This window comes from Octopus sinensis, linkage group LG1 (genome assembly GCF_006345805.1).
Source record: "Octopus sinensis linkage group LG1, ASM634580v1, whole genome shotgun sequence".
NCBI lineage: Eukaryota > Metazoa > Mollusca > Cephalopoda > Octopoda > Octopodidae > Octopus > Octopus sinensis.
The window spans coordinates 80,067,921-80,087,019 of record NC_042997.1 but is presented as its reverse complement, the minus strand read 5'-3'; the positions used below and the strand labels follow the sequence as shown (position 1 = coordinate 80,087,019).

Sequence of the window (19,099 nt, the reverse complement as noted above, 5' to 3'; positions counted from 1 at the left end):
ATGTAAATTACCTGGGTTGACTTAGAATTATTTTAATAATTTTCAATACATGTATTACTATTCACGAAATACTGTTTGGTAAGATCAATAATGATGTTTTATTTCAACAACCATAAGCTAAACATATACATTGTTGTGACAATTCATATTGAATATTATACCACAAAATGAAATATAAGAGGAACCAACATAAATATTTGGAATGCCTACCTTCTTCAGGTTCTTGATTAATTTCTGTATATGAGCATTCATTACACTCAAGTTCAGTAACTACAAGTACCAAGTTACTATACATCAAACGAACAACTCTGAACTCCCTAGAATTAAGAAAAGAAAATAACAATGCATTGACCTTGGCAGACAGCGAAATAATAATAATCTTTTCTACTGTAGGTATAAGACCCAAAACATTTGGAGGAAGGGTCAAGTCAATTACATTGACCCCAGTACTCAACTAGTACATATTTTATCTGAAAGGATGAAAGGTAAAGTTGACCTCAGCAGAATTTAAACTCAGAACATAAAGCTGAAAGGAATGCCACTAAGCATTTTGTTCAGTGTGCTAACAATTCTACCTGCTTGCCACTTTAATAATAATAATAATAATAATAATACTAATAGTCCTTTCTACTATAGGTACAAGACTTGAAAATTTCATCAACCCCCAAAATGATGAAAGGCGAATTCAACCTTAGTGGGAATTTGAACTCAGAACGCAAAGACCAACAAAATGCTGCTAAGTATTTTGCCTGGTTTGCTAACAATTCTGCCAGCTTGCCACCTTCTAACATGACAAGAAGTGCCATCAAACTTTTGCACATCACAAAAATAATTTGTGCCTGGAAAGATATTCAACTTCCCCAAGGATGCAAAGAAATGCTCATACTGCTAGCCCTGTGGTTTCATTATGATGTTCAGCATGATACTATTATCTGCCAGTATTGTCTGGAAGGAGTTCAGCATAACAGAATTACAATACCTAAGGAAACTGCCTTCTTGACCTGTGTATGAAATTGGGGCAACATTACAGGAAAAATCACTGCACATAGCTGTTCTGGTCACTACATGAAAGCACTTTGGGCCAAAGTCAGACATATCCATGACTGAATAAGCAACCAATTTAGTGACAAGAAGTAGCCTAGCAAGTATTAAAAATTGTTTACAAAGCGGTCAGATTCTGTGGTAGGCAAGGCCTAGTATTACAAGGGCATGAACATGATACAGGAAACTTCATATAAAAGAACTTGCCAAAAAATGCAGTGAAGAAGTAAGTCAGTGGCTTAAAAGTTGAAATAATTTCCTATCTGATACCATACAAAATTAAATCCTACAGGTGTATGCTCATAACATCCTGCAGGTAATAAAAACAAAAAGTTGAAGATTCCATGTTTATTTGTATTATATATGATGGCACCACTGATTGCTATGGCATGAAACAAGAATCAATCATTGTCCATTATGTTTCTGAAGTTCTGGATGCCTACAAAGATTTTTTTGATTTTTATAATCCTCCTGGCTGCTCTTTGGAGACACTAAGGTTCTTCCGGGGGGTGAGCTTTGCTGCCTAAATATTTTGCTCAAAAGTGTGCTGCTTTTCATTTGATGGTGCAAGTACCTTGAGTGGAAACATTTCAGGCATACAAAAGAAATTAAAGACATGTTTCCCAGCACATATTTTGTACATTATGGAAGCCACTCTCTGGAGCTCGTCTCACAAGAAGTTGGCTCTATGCTTGCCATTGTAGTTGATGCAATGAACTTTGTTTACCAATGTGCCATTCTTCTGAGAGAGTCACCAAAAAGAAAAGTGATGCAATGGACAAACCTTTATGGTGAGAATGTCATGTTGCAAGCCATGCATCCAACTTGTTGGTGCATTAGAGCAACAGCACTGAAACATAGAAAGCAACTATAAGATGATGAAGGATTTTTTGCTGGTGCTTCTGAATGATACATTGCTATGAGCAACAACAAAGTTCACTGTCAAATGACTGCTGAAACAATCTAGCAAAGCTTCCACTTTGGTATTATGGTGGTTGAGAATATATCTGGAATATGTGAATCTGTGGTAAGTAGCTTATAGTGTCCAGGCACAACAGCCAGTGACTGCTTGAAGCTGATTGAGAAATTGAAGAACTCTCTTTCAAAAATGAGAAGTGAGAAAGTTTTTGAAAACTATTTCGGTGAAATATCCTCTGCTGACTTTGTGAAAATGCCTAACATTTTTCATTCCAAGAATACATTGTTGCATTTTAGACATACAATTACTGAAGATGGTGCTCTCTCTGTCATCAATGACTGGCATCAGCAATTTTTCAGCATCATTGATGCCAAAAATTAATTGAATCGCTGCTTTCAGCAAGAGGGAATGCACATATGCTCTGAGTGAGAGTATTTGCAGTTTTGATAGTCAGCTCTTGAGATGTTTGAGCTTGCAAATGCATACCTACCTTCATTTTACTAGCCCTCACTCATCACAAATCAAACTCCTCACTGGCCTGTGGACAGAAAAAGAAACTTTTCCCAAATAATTGCATGACATTGTTGAAAAATGGAGAGCTTCTGACGTTGTTATTCAATCTAGCAAGTGTTGATGCTAATGCATCTTGAATAAGATGCCAGTCTCAAATATAAATAAATACTAGTGGCAGCTGCTATTCATTTCCAATTGAGAGGATTACAGTGGACTGGCATCCTGTTCAAAAGGTGGAGATCTTGTATTTTCAAGTCTCCAAGATCAAGTGCAGAATGTTGCTGCATCCATAATTTGTTGGTATTTGCTTGGGCCATCCATGACAATCCTCCAAGTAGTCCCTCCATGAGATACTTCCTCACCTAGATACCCAGAAAATCTGTATATGATTTAAGTCTCATGAACCTGAAGGTTTGAGCTAGACTTTTATATAGATGATCAAACTGAATTTATTCCATTTGTGCAAAATCACAAACATTATGTTAACTTTCCACCCCTATAAGACAAAGACTTTATATATGAACATAATTTACCTAGAACAGTTTTCACATGGAACTATACCACTCATGGAGTTAAATGTACTACTTGGCCAATAATATTGTATTCGGTTCATTATACAGCTTTCTGATTCACCTTCCTCTTCTGCATAAGCTAAAAATATAACAAAAAAGTAAATACAAAAAATGTTCATAGGAAGCTAACACAAATGCATTTTTTTCAAGTAAATATGCTTTTAAAAGATTATGTATATTAGAAAAATACATGGTGATTATCTCACTCAGGGAAAAATTTCACAGAAATATAATTTAGAAAATATTCTACAACTATATTTCAATAAAAAAAATATTTGATCACACAAAAATATTTAGTCACATATGCTGACATGGCTGTAAATGCAAACACTAAAATTGATATTTCTTTTCATATTTAGAATTGATTGTATATTTTGATAAATTGCTTTAAAAAGTGGCTGACAAATTTTAGTTTGTTTACAAATGTTGATTCATTCAGATCTGTTATGTTCAAGCCACCAGACGATGGCTCAAGTTGCACTTCATATAATGCATACACAAAATAAATATAGAGCAGTAAATAAACTTTTGTAATTATTTTTCAAAATATTCTACAAATTTATATAATTACCAACAACTTGGAACACTCTTAAATTCAGTCTTATATCATCATTTAACATCGCTGTTCCATGCTGATTGCATAGTTTGACAGGAACTGATGTATCTAAGCTCCAATGTCTACCTTGCATGCTTTTTATGGCTGGATGCTCTTTCTAATGCCAACTCACTTAAAGCATGGAATGAATGCTTTATTCATGCCACCTGCACTATTGAGGTTACCATGCAGTTTGCAGGACTACCAGCCCTGTGGTTAAGCTATAATCCGATTATAATATTTAAATCTGCAACAATTTAATTAGCCTTCAAATAATTATTTCTATTTCATTGATACATCTTTTACATCTGTAAACAGAAGGAGGCAACGGGAACATCCTACCCCAAAGTATCCCCTCGTGTACAATCATATAAAGACAACATGCTCCCTGGCACTGTCACAAAAAAACTAAAACTTCAGTGGATTCTGAAATATTAACAACACTATAGATCTCTAAAAAAAAATTTCTATCTTAATAATTTCCCTATTAATTGATATAATCATAGTATATACCTGGTTTGTATAAAACCTGCTGTACACAGGAATCAAATTTACTATTGTGATATGAAAACTAAAAACAAAATGTTTTACCCAGTGAAAACTTTTTATTAAAAATTTTAGCTTGCATGGATTTTTAATTGTATTGATTTAAAAAAAAAGAACATACAATTTTTGATTTTTTTAATTGTTTGAATTTTAGTTAAGTGAAAGTAGATCAAATCTAAAAACATTCTAAACACATGGAAACTAAACTAGACATTGAAGAAAGGAGTAGAAGGATTATTACGTACCAAAATTGATAGGCTCTGAGAAAAACCAACTGCAAAAAATATGAATTATAAATTTTAAATAAATAAAAAGAAACTGTCTTCAGTTTTTAAAAAATTGTGTGTGTGTGTGAGAGAGAGAGAGAGAGAGAGAGAGAGAGAGAGAGAGAGAGAGAGAGAGAGAGAGAGTCACATGTATGTCTTAAAATACTGTTTGCATATATGTAAATAGCATAAGAAGTACGTTTCTCAAATAACTATAATTTCTTACACATCTCTTCTTTATGAAGACATAAGGTGTTGTAAAATGCTGAAACACACAAAAACGTTTCTCACATTATATGTTTACCCAACCCTTGTTAGTCATATGGCCTAAATGATCATATCCCTATCATTTCTGTGCTAAACATAGTTGTGAAGTAAGAATTGGGTATTGAATGTATTTACATTAAATACCCATAACAGAAAATAAGTTCACACTCTTTTGTGCTAAGCCATTCTTCCCCAAGTCTTTCTACAAATGTGCAACTGTTATTTAAGTGAACTTAAACTATACCCAAATTTAGTAAAATTGCTATCAGGAAAGGAAGGCAATTTTTGTTTTCATTGCAATAATCACATAACTTCTACCTGATCTTGTTTCAGAAACCACTGTTGATGAATCAATGATAGCTTTTGAAACAAAGTGGAAGTAGACTGAGAACTGAGCCCTTTGAAAACCATGATTTAGTTTCTACAACACCTTTTCCACTATTATAAATAAAATGTGGTAAGCACTTTTTTGTTTCAAATTTTGTAGTTGATTAAATAAAGATTTATAGTTGCAGTTCTAGATCTTTACAAAGGAGAAGGGTAAAGACCCTTGTTGTTCATAAATGACCATGAGATTACACCTAGAAAGTTCCCCTCTGAGATACAAGTCTGGGAAAATTTGTTATGGAAGAGCAGTAGCTGCCCATGCATACTAGTCTTTCCACTCCATGTCATTGATGTTATGCAAAGGAAAGGCAAAGGCCAGTACAGCTTGGCATCAGTGATGTCACAACTCATTTCTGCAGCTGAGTAAGCCGGAGCAATGTGAAATAAAGCATCTTGCTCAAGAACACAAGACATAGCTCGGTCACGGAATTGAACTGGATATGCTTACATTGAATATAATTTCAGAAATATCTCCACATTTATCAACCATATCAACATCACCATCAAATGCCCAGTCTAAGGATAACTCAATATCTTAATGCACCCTGTGATTACTTCCTCCTTCCCTGCTACCTTTACTCTTCGGGTCACTACAAAAGGTCATTGATACTGCTCTTCCACTCCTGACTAAATCATTAAAAAATAAATGCTTGTTTAGTCTTAGAATAGAAAGTTTATTCTAATGGCTAGATCACCAAAATATTTTCATACTTGTGTGATACCAAAGAGAAAGCAAGACATCAGAAATGTTTAAAACATAACATAGTTCTTTGTTTGGTAACTAGCGCCACCTTCAATACTGTCCATAATATAAGTGTAGATTATTAAAAAGTGTAGATTATTAAAGTGTAGATTATTAAAAAATTATGCTAATTATAATTTTCAAGCAATTGTCATATTTTGTCTTTGAAATACAAGAGACAAGAAAATTTATCAGAGTAAAACAGTCTTAACATATTTGTATAACAGTTTAATTGCTAAAAAACATAGCTCATTAAACTTAAAGTGATATATCAATAAAAGATGCTAAAAGTGCAGTCAATTTACATACTGTGATATTGGTTTCAAATTTTGGTAAAAGGCCAACAAGTTCGTGGGAGGGGACTAATCAATTACATCAATCCCAGTATTCAACGGGTACTTATTTTATCGACCCCAAAAGGATAAAATAAGTCAACCCCAACTGCATTTGAACCCAGTACGCAAAAGCAGATGAAATGTTGCTAAGCATGTGCCAAGCATGCTAATGATTCTGCCAACTTGCGGCCTTTACACATACAGTAATATTAACAAAATTTACATTAATATTAATGATATTAATTAAGAAATAGTAAAGAAAAACAATTTACTTACTTGTATATATTGAAACTAAAATATGACCTAAAATTAAAAGAGAAAAACAACCCAGCTTTTAGAATTATTATTTGAAAGTATAATACATAAATAAAAATAACAGACATTTGATATTTTCTTTTGTAAGAGGTTTCTTACATTTCTAATTCCAATTTAAATCAATAATTTCCAAAGTCACATTAAATGTGTATTACATTCTCTAATTTGAATGAAACAAGGATATGAATAAAATCTAATAATTGTGAGAAAAAATTGTCAATTAATGGATAATTCTATATAAAAATAATTAAGATCATTGCTACTAAAATCTGAATATTGACTGAATGTTATTTTACTGTTTAACATCTGAATTGTTGACTTCTTAGCAACAATGGTAACAATATCTGGTTCAAAGACTCATAGAAGCAATCAATTAGAAAAACATTTGTGTTATTTTAAACACTGATAATATTACTCACCATGCTACTTTGTTAAACCACCATTTCCAACTTAACATTTCGTACAATAAGTTCACTGAAGGCTGGAAAAAATAAAGATGTTCAAACAAAAATAAATTCCACTTGAAAAAATATCAGAAAAATATACAAAAATATTTTTATTTTATTATTAGAAGGTTAAGTATACTGTAGGTTATTTCAATTTTATTGAATAGATGATTTGAGATAAGTAATTACTGCAGATTATTGAAGTTGTGAGTTGTACATCAAAAATTTATTATTTTCAGGAAAGTGGAATGGGCCATTGAGCATTAAATGACTCAATAAACCTCAATGTACAAAATAAAAAGTCACAACTCCTCACTGAGATTAATTTCTGAATTACTTCTAAACAAATACCATTTTGCACTTGTATGTTCACACCTGAGGTTTCTCAACTGAACTAATTTTCTTTGATATAGTTATAAGATTTGCTTTTACAAAGATGCAGATATATATGAACCAGATAATGTAAACTCAAAAGACCAATACTCTGTTGTTAGTTGCACCTCCTGTGGACTTAATAAGTAAATTAATTATAGTTTTTTTATGTGCAGATTAGATATCGGTTTCAAAGTTTTGACACAAGGCTAACAACTTTCGGGAAGAAGGAAAGTCAATTACATCGACCCCAGTCTGCAACTGATACTTATTTTATCAACCCCAAAAGGATGAAAGCAAAGTGAACCTCAGCAGAAACTGAACATAAAGATGGACAAAGTGCCACTAAGCATTTTGCCCAGCAGACTAATGATTTTGCAGATCACCACCTTGAAAGGCAGATTAAATATTCTTTTCTACTCTAGGCACAAGGCTCGAAATTTTGGGGGAGGGGCAGTCAGTTAAACTGACCCCAGTACACACCTGGTACTTAATTTATTGACCCCGCAAGAATGAAAGGCAAAGTCAGCCATGGCAGAATTTGAACTCAGAACATAAAGACAGACAAAATACCGCTAAGCATTTTCCCAGTGTGCTAACATTTCTGCCAGCTTGCCACCTTTGCAGATTAAATATTAAAACTATAAATGTATCAAGAGATTAATATATATTTTCTTTTCTTTACAGTTAACTGTCATAAGATAACTAATATTAAAAAGTAACAGATGTTAGAATGTCAGTACCTAGCAACAGAAATTATATTTCTAAATAAGATCATGCATGATCAGAAATTATTTATAAAAAAAAAAAAACTTTAAAACATTTATATTCAATTTATTTCATTTAGAAGTAAAATAATTACCACACGAATGTTTTTCAAACCTCCAGCTGATTTTTTGGCTTTTCTCTGACATGTTGCTTGAAAGTCAGATACTTCATGTCTAAATAAAAATCAAAAGTCATATAAGTGGAAAAGCTTGCACAAGAGCAAAATTTTTTTTAAATTTCTATTTTGACTAATCATTTAAAATAAGACAGTGATTTATGTTAAGGTAAATACAAAATTTACAACAACTTCATAGTATTAGCTGTGATTATTAAAATAAAATCTTCCATCTATTCAAAGAGGGTTATGGAAGTAGAGTACTCAAGCCCCTCCTCCATAGGCTCCTTTTAGAAGTATCCATCATTAGACCTTCCAGCTGGACTTTCAAGCACAGCCAGCTGAGACAATGGATATTATCCAACTATCTCATTATTTTTATACTCCTACCAGATGGCTTGGTCTTAAGAATCCATCTTGCAATTCTTTCCTGCACCATTCTGATTATATATTATATATTTTCATGTTGTAAACTTTAAATTTGTATTTTGGACAGTAAATGTTCTTAATATATATATCAGCTGAGTAGCTTGTTGGTGCTGAGCAATTTTCACAATAGAATGCTTTTATTTCAATTTTTTTTTATTCCATGTCAGACCATGTCTTCAACAGATAGGCCACTTGATCAGGATGGATTTTAGCATTATTTAGGGAAATCTATAATGTCTCAAGAAACAAAGTTTTTCCACTTGGTGTATAGATGAAAAAGATTTTCTTAGGTTGCTGCTGCTGTGTTGTGAGGGTCTTTTGACTGTTGTCTTAATAAAATTCTTTACATGCACACTGACAAACATACATACACTCAGCATGAGCAATATACATACACAGAAGAGTGAGAGAGAGTGTGGTAAATATATACAGAGAGGAGAAGTTTATAATGAGAAAAGTGTAAAAGATAAAGTGACAAATAGACGAATCTTTTCTGTTGTTGTCACAGATTTTGAAATTTTAAAACTAATTGAAAATTTTCAAATTTGGTATATTGATGTAATTTTTCAGACTGAATCCAATTTTATGATTCCCATATTCCTGAAAAATTTTTGAAAAATGTTACAGAGGTTTAAAGTTTGATAGTGTTTACTCAATTGGAAAACAGGACTTAGAAGCTAGCATTTTCTATGTGATAGCTATCACAAAATGAAAGCAAAAACATTGATAAGTTTTTTATCAAAAAATGAAATCAAAACATTATGACAAAAGTTTTAATAAGTTTTAATGAATAAAGTCATGTGAAATGGTCAAACAGAATGTAAATAATTTACTTTCCATGCTGGCATGGGTTGGATGTTTTGATAGGATTCAACAAGTCAGAGGACTGTTTAGCTACAGTGACTCAGTTTTGGCATGGTCTCTATGGCTGGATGCTCTTCTTAATGCCAACCAATTTACAGAGTGTACTAGATGCTTTTTTCTTTTGCGGCATCAGCACTAGAGAAGTTACCTAGTAATTTGCAAGGCTAAAGAGCTGCCTTCCTTGAGGAGGATGGGAGATAAGGTAGTCACTTTATGCAGAGTGTTGAGAGGTATAAGAGGAGGAGTAGGGACTTGCAGAAGAGATTAAGGACTACCTCAAATTTTACATGGTGGGAAAGGGGATTGGTGCTTAAACAAGAAGTAAATATGGTGGTGATGAGCCGCCAGAATGTACAGTCAAAGTAATATGTCCAAAGTTAAATAGTAGAATGTGTAGATGTAGAAGAATCAGGGAAGGTGGGTAAGAGTGTGAGAGGAAAGTAGGAGACAGTTGGACATAAACAGGGCATGGAGGTGGTAGGATGTAGATAGGAGATAAATTTAGTGAATGCTGAATAGTGGTGGAAGTGGTAAATGTCAATACAAGGAAAAGAATAAGAACAAGGGAGAGATAGATGTTGACAAGGAGTAGCTCAGAGGAAAAAGAGTGGTGACTGACAGTACAGAAATGGTGATATGGTGAATGTATCAACAAGTTCTGCTGTTATTATTTACAGCATCAGAATGCTACAGTAGATAGGGGAATGAGTGAAAGGGAATTGGTGGGGTAAGAGGTTGACTCAATAGGTGTTATTAACATGACAATTGTCATGTTAATACCTCCAACAGCCAAGGGAGTTAGACAATATACAGAATAGAGTAACACACATCTATGTCCTACATAATTTGCATAATTGAAACAAAACTGAGCTGAGAGAAAAATTTAGAGTGGCCAGAGGCATGAACTACATAGACAAATACAGATATATCAAATATCATGAAACATAAATCCTTAATTTCTTAAAATTATCTCCACTTTATCTTGATTTCTTAAAATTTGATGCCAATTCCATATGAGAAAGGGAGATATGAATCAACAATACTCCAAAGTTGACATGACATACACAATATATGAATTAAAATATTAAGAAAGGTACTTACTTTACATAGACAGTGCGGTTTAGTAGGCCAAACATTAGTCCTCTGTCAACATTACCTAAAAACTGCCCAACCTGAGGTAAAGTAAAATGTCAAAAGAAAAAATAAACTTTAGAAAAAATTCAGGCTTCAAATTTAAAATAGAAATGATAGGAATATGTACTTTTAGTCGCTTTTTTCCAAAGGCAACACAATTTCATTTTCTAAGTACATCATTTTCCATACTAGCAAGGGTTAGACAGTTTGATAGGAACTGGTAAGGCCAGTGGTTGCACCAGATTCCATAGTCACTTTTAACTTGGTTTCTATGCCATCCACTTTACAGAGTGTACTGGGTGCTTTTTACATGGCATCGTCAACAGTGCTTTTTACATGGCACTAGAACAAGTTCTTTTTATGTGGCACCAGCACCTACAAATTTTTACTTAAAAATGTAAGTTATTTCTGACAGATGTAATTTCTTTTACATATTCTTCATGGATAAATAATTGCAAAGTAATTTAAAATATAAAGAAATGCTGTCAATTTTTATGGCTTCTGATTTGTTTAGATAAATTTTTAGGAGATTGCAAGAAGGAAAAGTAAAAAACAACAAATAAACAATACATTGTTAGAATGTTAATACATATTTTGAGAGAACTTAACACGCATATGGAATGAATAAATATAATACAAACTTTGAAAGACATTAAGACACATTTTTGATATGTATTTTGAGACAAATAAGTGCCTGAAATAAAAGAATACATTTATAATGTTTTGTTCAACAATTTAGCCTATTTTTATTGTTGGTTATTCATATTTGGTTTATAATATATTTTTCAAACTGCATTCACAGGCATAAATTATAAAGCATAAAATCAGAAAGTGAGAGATTCATTTAACCACTTGACTTCCATATAATTATGGCCATTTTGCAACCTCACTATTCTCTGAATTCATATCTTATACTACTATTTTAAATGTGCATGCATGTATATATATATATATATATATATATATATATAAGATGTTATATATTCACTGTTCACTGAATCCGTATTTTAAACTGTGTGTGTGTGTGTATACATGCACACAATTTCCTACAAACCAGAATTCATAGGGGTTTAACACTATTATGCTCCCTGTGAATAATTTAAATTTCATCTTACAAACAAGAAATTTAATAGGTAGCCATTTAATGGTAACTTAAGGTGTTCAGTTTGTGTCCATGTCAAATTGAATCTGAAATGATAAGAACTCCTTTATACATACTTCCTAAACAAAATTTTATACTTTTATTAACAGTTATAGAAATAGAAAGAAATAGTTTGTAATGGCTTCTTTCATCTATTGACATTTTACTTTAATAGTCTAAGTAAAATGACAACTGACAATACAGAAAAACAGTTGCATTTTATGAACTCAAATATACAGTATTTTATGTTGACAGTAAAATATGTACTACTACTACCTCTTTTATGTATACTAGCTGGCGTACCTGGTAATTCCTGGGGGTAAATATATTCTATTGAAACACCTTATAATATATAAGAAAGCAATTTCGTTTAACTACCACAAAAGGTGTATTTTCCATCACGAAAAAGTACAAAAGACTGTCTGCTGGAGGAGGGAGAGATTGTTGGAGGTTGGCGAGAGAGGATTTCAGAGGTTGATGAGAAAGATTGTTGGAAGTTGGTGAGAGAGGCTGTTGGAGGTTGTCGAGAGGCAAAGACATTGTTCTGCTTGGCAAAGGCATCTGGGAAATGTATAACTGCTGTCATTCAAATTGTTTTATCGTGAGAAAAGTGCTGTGGAAGTGTTAAGTGAAATTTGGCAATTGAGGATCAAATCCATGCTATGCCTGCATGAAGCTTCTACACAGACATTGTGGAATAAAAAATTTATCTACTGTCATGGAAAAGTGTAACTGTAAAAATGCAGATTTATCGGAGTAATGGACATTCAAAAAAGTATGTATGTATAGAAATGTATGAATGAAGTCTTTAATGTTTAAGATTCAAATCAAGGAAGTGCAATAATAATGTTTAGCAGTTCAAAACTGTGAGTAGTGAAATGCAGAATTAGGTTGGTTGATCGTGAGAATCAAATATTGATCGCTTCGCTAAAATCTGCAGGTGGTATGGGTTATTTCCCTTGGGTTGTTTAAATAAAATATTAGTAATATGTAGTAGATATAAGGATCTATTGGAAAGGCTCTATTATCGATTTTTTTTCAACAATCTAAGTATGTCACAAGGTTTCCAGACATGAGTTCTACTCACATGTCAAATGAAGTGATATTGTCTGCAAAAATTAGAAATAGGACACACAAAAAATCAGTATTCTAAGTAATCGAACATAAACAATGAAATGGGTTATTTCCCTTGAGTGTTTAAAAAAATATTGTACAGGTTCTATGGGTTATTTCCCTTGGGTGTTTAAAAAAAATTAGTTATATGTGGTAGATATAAAGGTCTCTTCCAGGGGCTGTATCATCGATTTTTTCAACAATTTAAGTATGTCATGAGGTTTCCAGACATGAGTTCTACTCACATGTCAAGTTTCATCAAAATCAATAAAACGATGTAGGAGTTAGCTAACAATGCCACAAACAAACACACACACCGATTTTCCACATATGTAGTAGATTATTGGGTTGGTGCATAATTATTGCGGCTTTTTTCAACAAATTTTATTCAACAAAAACAATAACAATATTGAACAAAATCATCTTTAAATGATGGTCTGACTGTCTGCCAAGCAAATGGGAAGCAGTAATTGGAGTAGATGGTGAATATGCTCCGGAATAATCATTTAAAGATGTTTTTGTTATATGTTGTTATTTTTTTTGTTGAATAAAATTTATTGAAAAAAAGCCGCAATAATTATGCACCAACCCAACATATTGGTAATGGGTTTAATTTCAGAGTTATTTTGATGCATGATATTAAACATATCCATATTCAACATATCCATTGTTTACTTCTAATTTCAACCAACAAAAACCCTCTATAATGGATGGTTGATTGACCTGCTAAAAAGAATAGTGAAATATACCTGAAATCACACCCTACCATTAAAAAAAAAAAAAGAACACATTGGCTAATGTAGCTTGAGGTGCACTCTGCTTAAACAATTTGGTGGTCATAACTAGAATAGGTTTGATCATAGGTCGGCTCTATCAGTACTTGCTCTGAGACTACACAACAACATACTTACTGCACCAAGTTTATCTTCTTGGTTTGTTGAAATAACAAAGGCTCCATCATCCAAAAGATAACAAATTAATTTATCACTATCACGGCAATGATACTGATCCGAACTACCATAGTCTGAAGCTGTTAACAATTCTTCCATTATTCTACTGTGATTCATTGTAACGCCAATCACTGAAAAAAATAGATAAATAAAAGCACCTAAATGAAACTTTTCTTGAAAAATTTAATCAAATTAGAATATATTTTTCTAAAATTTTTAATCATTATATTGAGGTTTTCAGCCGAAAATATAACAGTTAAGCACACATTTATCATTTCATATAGCAATAAGAAACTTTATTTTAAATTTACAATTTTTTTATCAAATAATATATCTTCCTTATTGATTACTTTAAATAAATTAGTTTCATATGAACAATAGTAAAGAAATTATATTATAAATATTATTTGTTGAATTCAAAGCAATGTGAGTGATAAGTACCGACAATACAGAAATAAAATATTTTTATGTTATCTGAAAAGCAGTATATTAAAGAGATAACCAAGTTCTACAAGTAAAGTTAATTGCCACATCAATATGGCCGTTCAATGTTACTATTGTTTTAACCCCAGGCAGATCTTCAGCCAGCTGGTTATAGGTGCAGCCTGCACCCTGTATATACTGCAAGCCGGGAAGCAAATCTCTACCACCCTCCAGCAGACAACAGGATTGCAAGACCGACTCAGTTTTGAGCTAGTTTTGCTTATCCTCAGTAGTGAACACCCGGCCACTAGAGAGATGGTCAGAATCCACTCCAGCAAGCAATACATAGTGACCATCAGTCACTGATTTGCAACAAGCAAAGTAGCTAGTTGTAAAATTTCAATAAGAGATGAGAGTAGTAACTATTTTAACAAGTAAAGTAATCACCACATCAACATGGCTGTTCAATGTTACTACTGTTTTGATACCAGGCAGATATAATATACATACAACATTACTACTTTACAAAGAAATAGAAATATTGAAGACTTGAGCCATGAGTCATGATTTGCAATATATTTCCACAACTGATATCTGAAATCATTAGATAGTGTGTTATGTGGAAAGCTGTAGCTTTCTTTAGTTGATAGTGTTCTAGGTACCTGAGTAACATAAAATCCTCATTACAATCTTCTACTGTTTGTTCTATAGAGCTCCATATCATTTTCTAACCAGATGGATTTATGTGTATACATATAGACAATATAACATATACACATATACACAGAGCTTTTAAATTAATCAAAACTGATTATGTTTTGCAGATATGTAATTACACACTTAATGATGTTTATCCTAAAGAAGCATGAAGGCACGTGGCTTAGTGGTGATGGTGCCAGACTCATAATCACAAGATTGTAGTTTCAGTTCTTCGACTGGTTGATGTGTTGTGTTCTTGAGCAAAAACCTTTCATTTCATGTTGTTCCAGTTCACTCAGCTGGCAAAAACAAATATTCCTGTGGTGGACCAGTATCCTATCCAGTGGGGGTGGAATACTTGTATATATGCCACCAAAACCAGCAAACTGGCCCCATGAGTCAATATGATTTAGGAAGGATCTTTATCCTTTTATCCTAATGAAACAGTTGCTGACTATAAAATATGAATTATATGTGAAATTTCTGCTTTTCTGCTTTTACTTTATAGAAGACAAATAAGAAGAAAGATACAAATATATGTTGTGTAACTGTTGAACACAATCTCTTGATTACTGCTCAAGTACATTATCATCATTCTGACCATTCTCCAATTTGTAGACATATGTTAGAAATTTACACAAGCAAAGCGACACTCTATTACAACACTAATCCCACTGCATTGAATACAAATGAAGAACATCTAACTTCATTTCGTTTTTGTATTTGGTCTGCTAGATTCTTTATGTGAATTTGTGCATTGAAACATATTTTATTGTGTCTAGAGAGAGTCATTCTCTTTTAGTGCCTTATTAATTTAACACACTCACCAATTTCCACTCATTTACTTATTTATTTTTACTAAAATTTTTGTTGCAACTTGCAGCCTTTTCAATAGACAACAGAATTGCAAGACCAAAGCAAGTTGCAAGAAAAATTTTAGTAAAAATAAATAAATAAATAATGTAAATGAGTGGAAATCGATGAGTGTGTTAATTTAATAAGGCACTAAAAGAGAATGACTCTCCCCAGACACAATAAAATCTGACTTCATGTTCTCTTTATAGTCCTTCCCAACTAAATATTTTTATGAGACATTTATTTACCAAGGAATTTTAAAGCATTTAAAAAATGGATAACAAATATAGCAAAGATCAAATACATAAATTTCAATGAATCTTACCAGCTGTTTTTATGCTGTTATTAATTTTGACAGATTTTACAACAGTTATTGGTGGTGCTGTTGAATTTTCTACTGATCCTAGAGAGTAAGAAAGCATGAAAATCCATGAGAATTGCATTTAATCTCAGTTTTTATAAGATGCTTATTTCCTAATTAATACATAAGATATGAAAAATAAATTATTTGTAAATACAAATTTAAAAATTTAGTGAACAACCAAATGAAACAAAATGCCCTACAGAAATGGAGAAATAGCTACATGTGGAATATTCCATTTGTGATATTAATTTAAATAGAATACAAGCAATTGGGAAAGAAATAATACTCATTTCTTTCTTTCTGAAAAGTTTTGGTCTTTATCCTTATTTTGAGAAAGCCATGAGAAATCCCTCTCAACAACACAATCCATTCATAGCAAGCTATGTTTAGAAACATAATTTTGAGAAAAATAATTTCAATAAGTTTCTTTAACAATCCCTGTTTAATAAATATCTATGACTGTTCATATCAAAACCAATAAAAATTTATTTATCTCACACAAATATAGAATCATATAAAATGAACACAGGCATAAATATGTGTTTGCTTCCCAACATACCACTTTGAGCAAGTGTCTTTTATAGCTCTAAAGTTGAGCAAAGCCTTGTAAATAAAATTTGGCAGACAGAGTCTGTGTAGAAGACAAATGCAAGGACTGTTAAAGTGTAAAACCTAATATGTTACCCAGTTTAACAACCTGGGTGCTTTTAGCAAAGTCTCTCTATTGCAAGCATTTGAGCCAAGCGTCTGGTTTGTGGTTAACTTTATCCCTTCTTCCAACTAGTTTCGCAGACCCAGAAAAAAAGTCAGGAGCACTACCTTTTCTCTTCTGACAAAACTTCTTTCCTTGTCAGTAAAGGCATAAAGTGAAATAAAATCAGTTTGAGATTAAGATCAGATTGTAGATTTGATTTGCCCCCTCAACATATTACAATTCTATTGAAATAATAGCATCAAGGCTGAAACATATTAAAGAATAAAAGAATTTAAAAAAAAAAAAAGACTTTAGGCCAAGCCCATTTTGTTTACATATTAGTATTAAATGGACAGATTTCTTTTGCTACATGATTTTGCATACAGCCTTATCATATATCATCTGATCCAACTATATCATTAAGTCTTTTCACTTCTACTCCATGACCTTTGCAACCAACTCAAAGAACCATAATTTTCACATTTGCTTTTTCCATGATGTCACTCTCCAATTGCTCCCCAAAATAAATATCAAGAGAAATTAGAGAATTAATTCAATTTCAAAGTAATTGCTAATGAAAATAACAAACCTTTTCTATATGGTGCTGTATAAACAAAGTAATCAACCTGCATTGCTCGTTGGTAATAATCAGCTTTCCAAACATCTCGCCACATGACATAGCGATCTTTCTCACTGGAAATAATATTGGGAGATAATAAAACATGCTAGACATAAAAATGCTCAAATATGCATTTAAAGTATAGAGAAATAATTGAAAATGGTCTAAACAGGGATCATGTTTGCATTACAAAAATATTCCATACAAGCCAAAATGACCACTAATATAGGAATATAGTTTGTAATTGTAACTTTATGAATACTCAGGTAAATTTTACCAATTTTTAAAACTAAAATCAAATACATTATATATATATATATATATATATATATATATTATATATATATATATATATATATATATATGTGTGTGTGGAGGCGCAATGGCCCAGTGGTTAGGGCAGCGGACTCGCGGTTTCAATTCCCAGACCTGGCGTTGTGAGTGTTTATTGAGCGAAAACACCTAAAGCTCCACGAGGCTCCGGCAGGGGGTGGTGGTGATCCCTGTATGTATGTGTGTATGTATATATATACTCTTTTACTCTTTTACTTGTTTCAGTCATTTGACTGCGGCCATGCTGGAGCACCGCCTTTAGTCGAGTAAATCGACCCCAGAACTTATTCTTTGTAAGCCCAGTACTTATTCTATCGGTCTCTTTTGCCGAACCACTATATTATATATATATATATATATATATTACACTCTCGGAGTGGTTGGTGTTAGGAAGGGCATCCAGCTGTAGAAACTCTGCCAGATCAGATTGGAGCCTGGTGCAGCCATCTGACTCATCAGTCCCCAGTCAAACCGTCCAACTCATGCCAGCATGGAAAGCAGACGTTAAACGATGATGATGATGATGATGATGGGGGAAAGAGAGAGAGAAAACTATTTTTAGAAATACATTTGCTGAATTTTTTTTTTCTATCACAGCCACAGGTTTCTTCTCTGTGGCGGCTCTGCTGCTGAATTTAACTTCTACAAATGTATGGTACCATATGTTAGTCTTATTCAGTCAAGATTGAAAAAAAGACCACCAAATGAAAGTGGTATGAAAAGTTGTAAAGGGATAACAAACCTGATGTTTCATAGAAGTCTGTTGTGGGAGAAAAACTCAGCCATATTGCAAAAACAGATTGCAAATTCTATTGTGATAATAAAGAGAAAACTGGGTCAAGTAGCTACTTCATTAATAGTGCAGAAATTGTCTTTTCACACATTTGATGTGGTGCTAAATATGAAATGGCTCTCGAGTATGTGAATTGCCAACAAGAGTAATGAAGAGCTTGCAATATCTTTAAGTAGCTCCTGCAGTTTCTGTTTGAGAGAAAGCATCTGTGATGATCTATTTCACTTCTGGAAGTTTTATACTAGAAACTACCCAAGAACAAGATCTTGTGAAAACATAGGATTTTCTTCCACTTATGCACTTATGGCTCAATGAAAGAAAACAGTCCATACTGGTTTACCATCTTGTACACACACACACATACAGCACAAATGACTCCTAAGGTTACTTGTTCAGGGGGGCATTGTTAAGGTGCATGGCCTAGTGGTTAGGGTTTGTACTAGAGATGTCTTTTCTACTACAAGACCCCTCCTTACTCTATCTTATTTT

The 19,099-nt window shown here is 32.7% G+C and overlaps 1 protein-coding gene across 1 annotated transcript in view; it reads right to left on the bottom strand.

The window, feature by feature from the left end:
* Positions 1 to 19,099, bottom strand: part of LOC115215018 (voltage-dependent calcium channel subunit alpha-2/delta-2) — a 42,791-nt gene that overhangs the window by 5,912 nt on the left and 17,780 nt on the right. Inside the window, exons 10-19 of the mRNA XM_036501192.1 lie at positions 17,455 to 17,558; positions 16,133 to 16,210; positions 13,792 to 13,961; positions 10,594 to 10,664; positions 8,179 to 8,257; positions 6,918 to 6,979; positions 6,460 to 6,486; positions 4,432 to 4,460; positions 3,007 to 3,124; positions 211 to 317 (exon numbers count right to left, since the gene is read on the bottom strand). Coding sequence (XP_036357085.1) covers positions 211 to 317; positions 3,007 to 3,124; positions 4,432 to 4,460; positions 6,460 to 6,486; positions 6,918 to 6,979; positions 8,179 to 8,257; positions 10,594 to 10,664; positions 13,792 to 13,961; positions 16,133 to 16,210; positions 17,455 to 17,558 — 845 coding nt within the window. The remainder of the gene's footprint in view (positions 1 to 210; positions 318 to 3,006; positions 3,125 to 4,431; positions 4,461 to 6,459; positions 6,487 to 6,917; positions 6,980 to 8,178; positions 8,258 to 10,593; positions 10,665 to 13,791; positions 13,962 to 16,132; positions 16,211 to 17,454; positions 17,559 to 19,099) is intronic.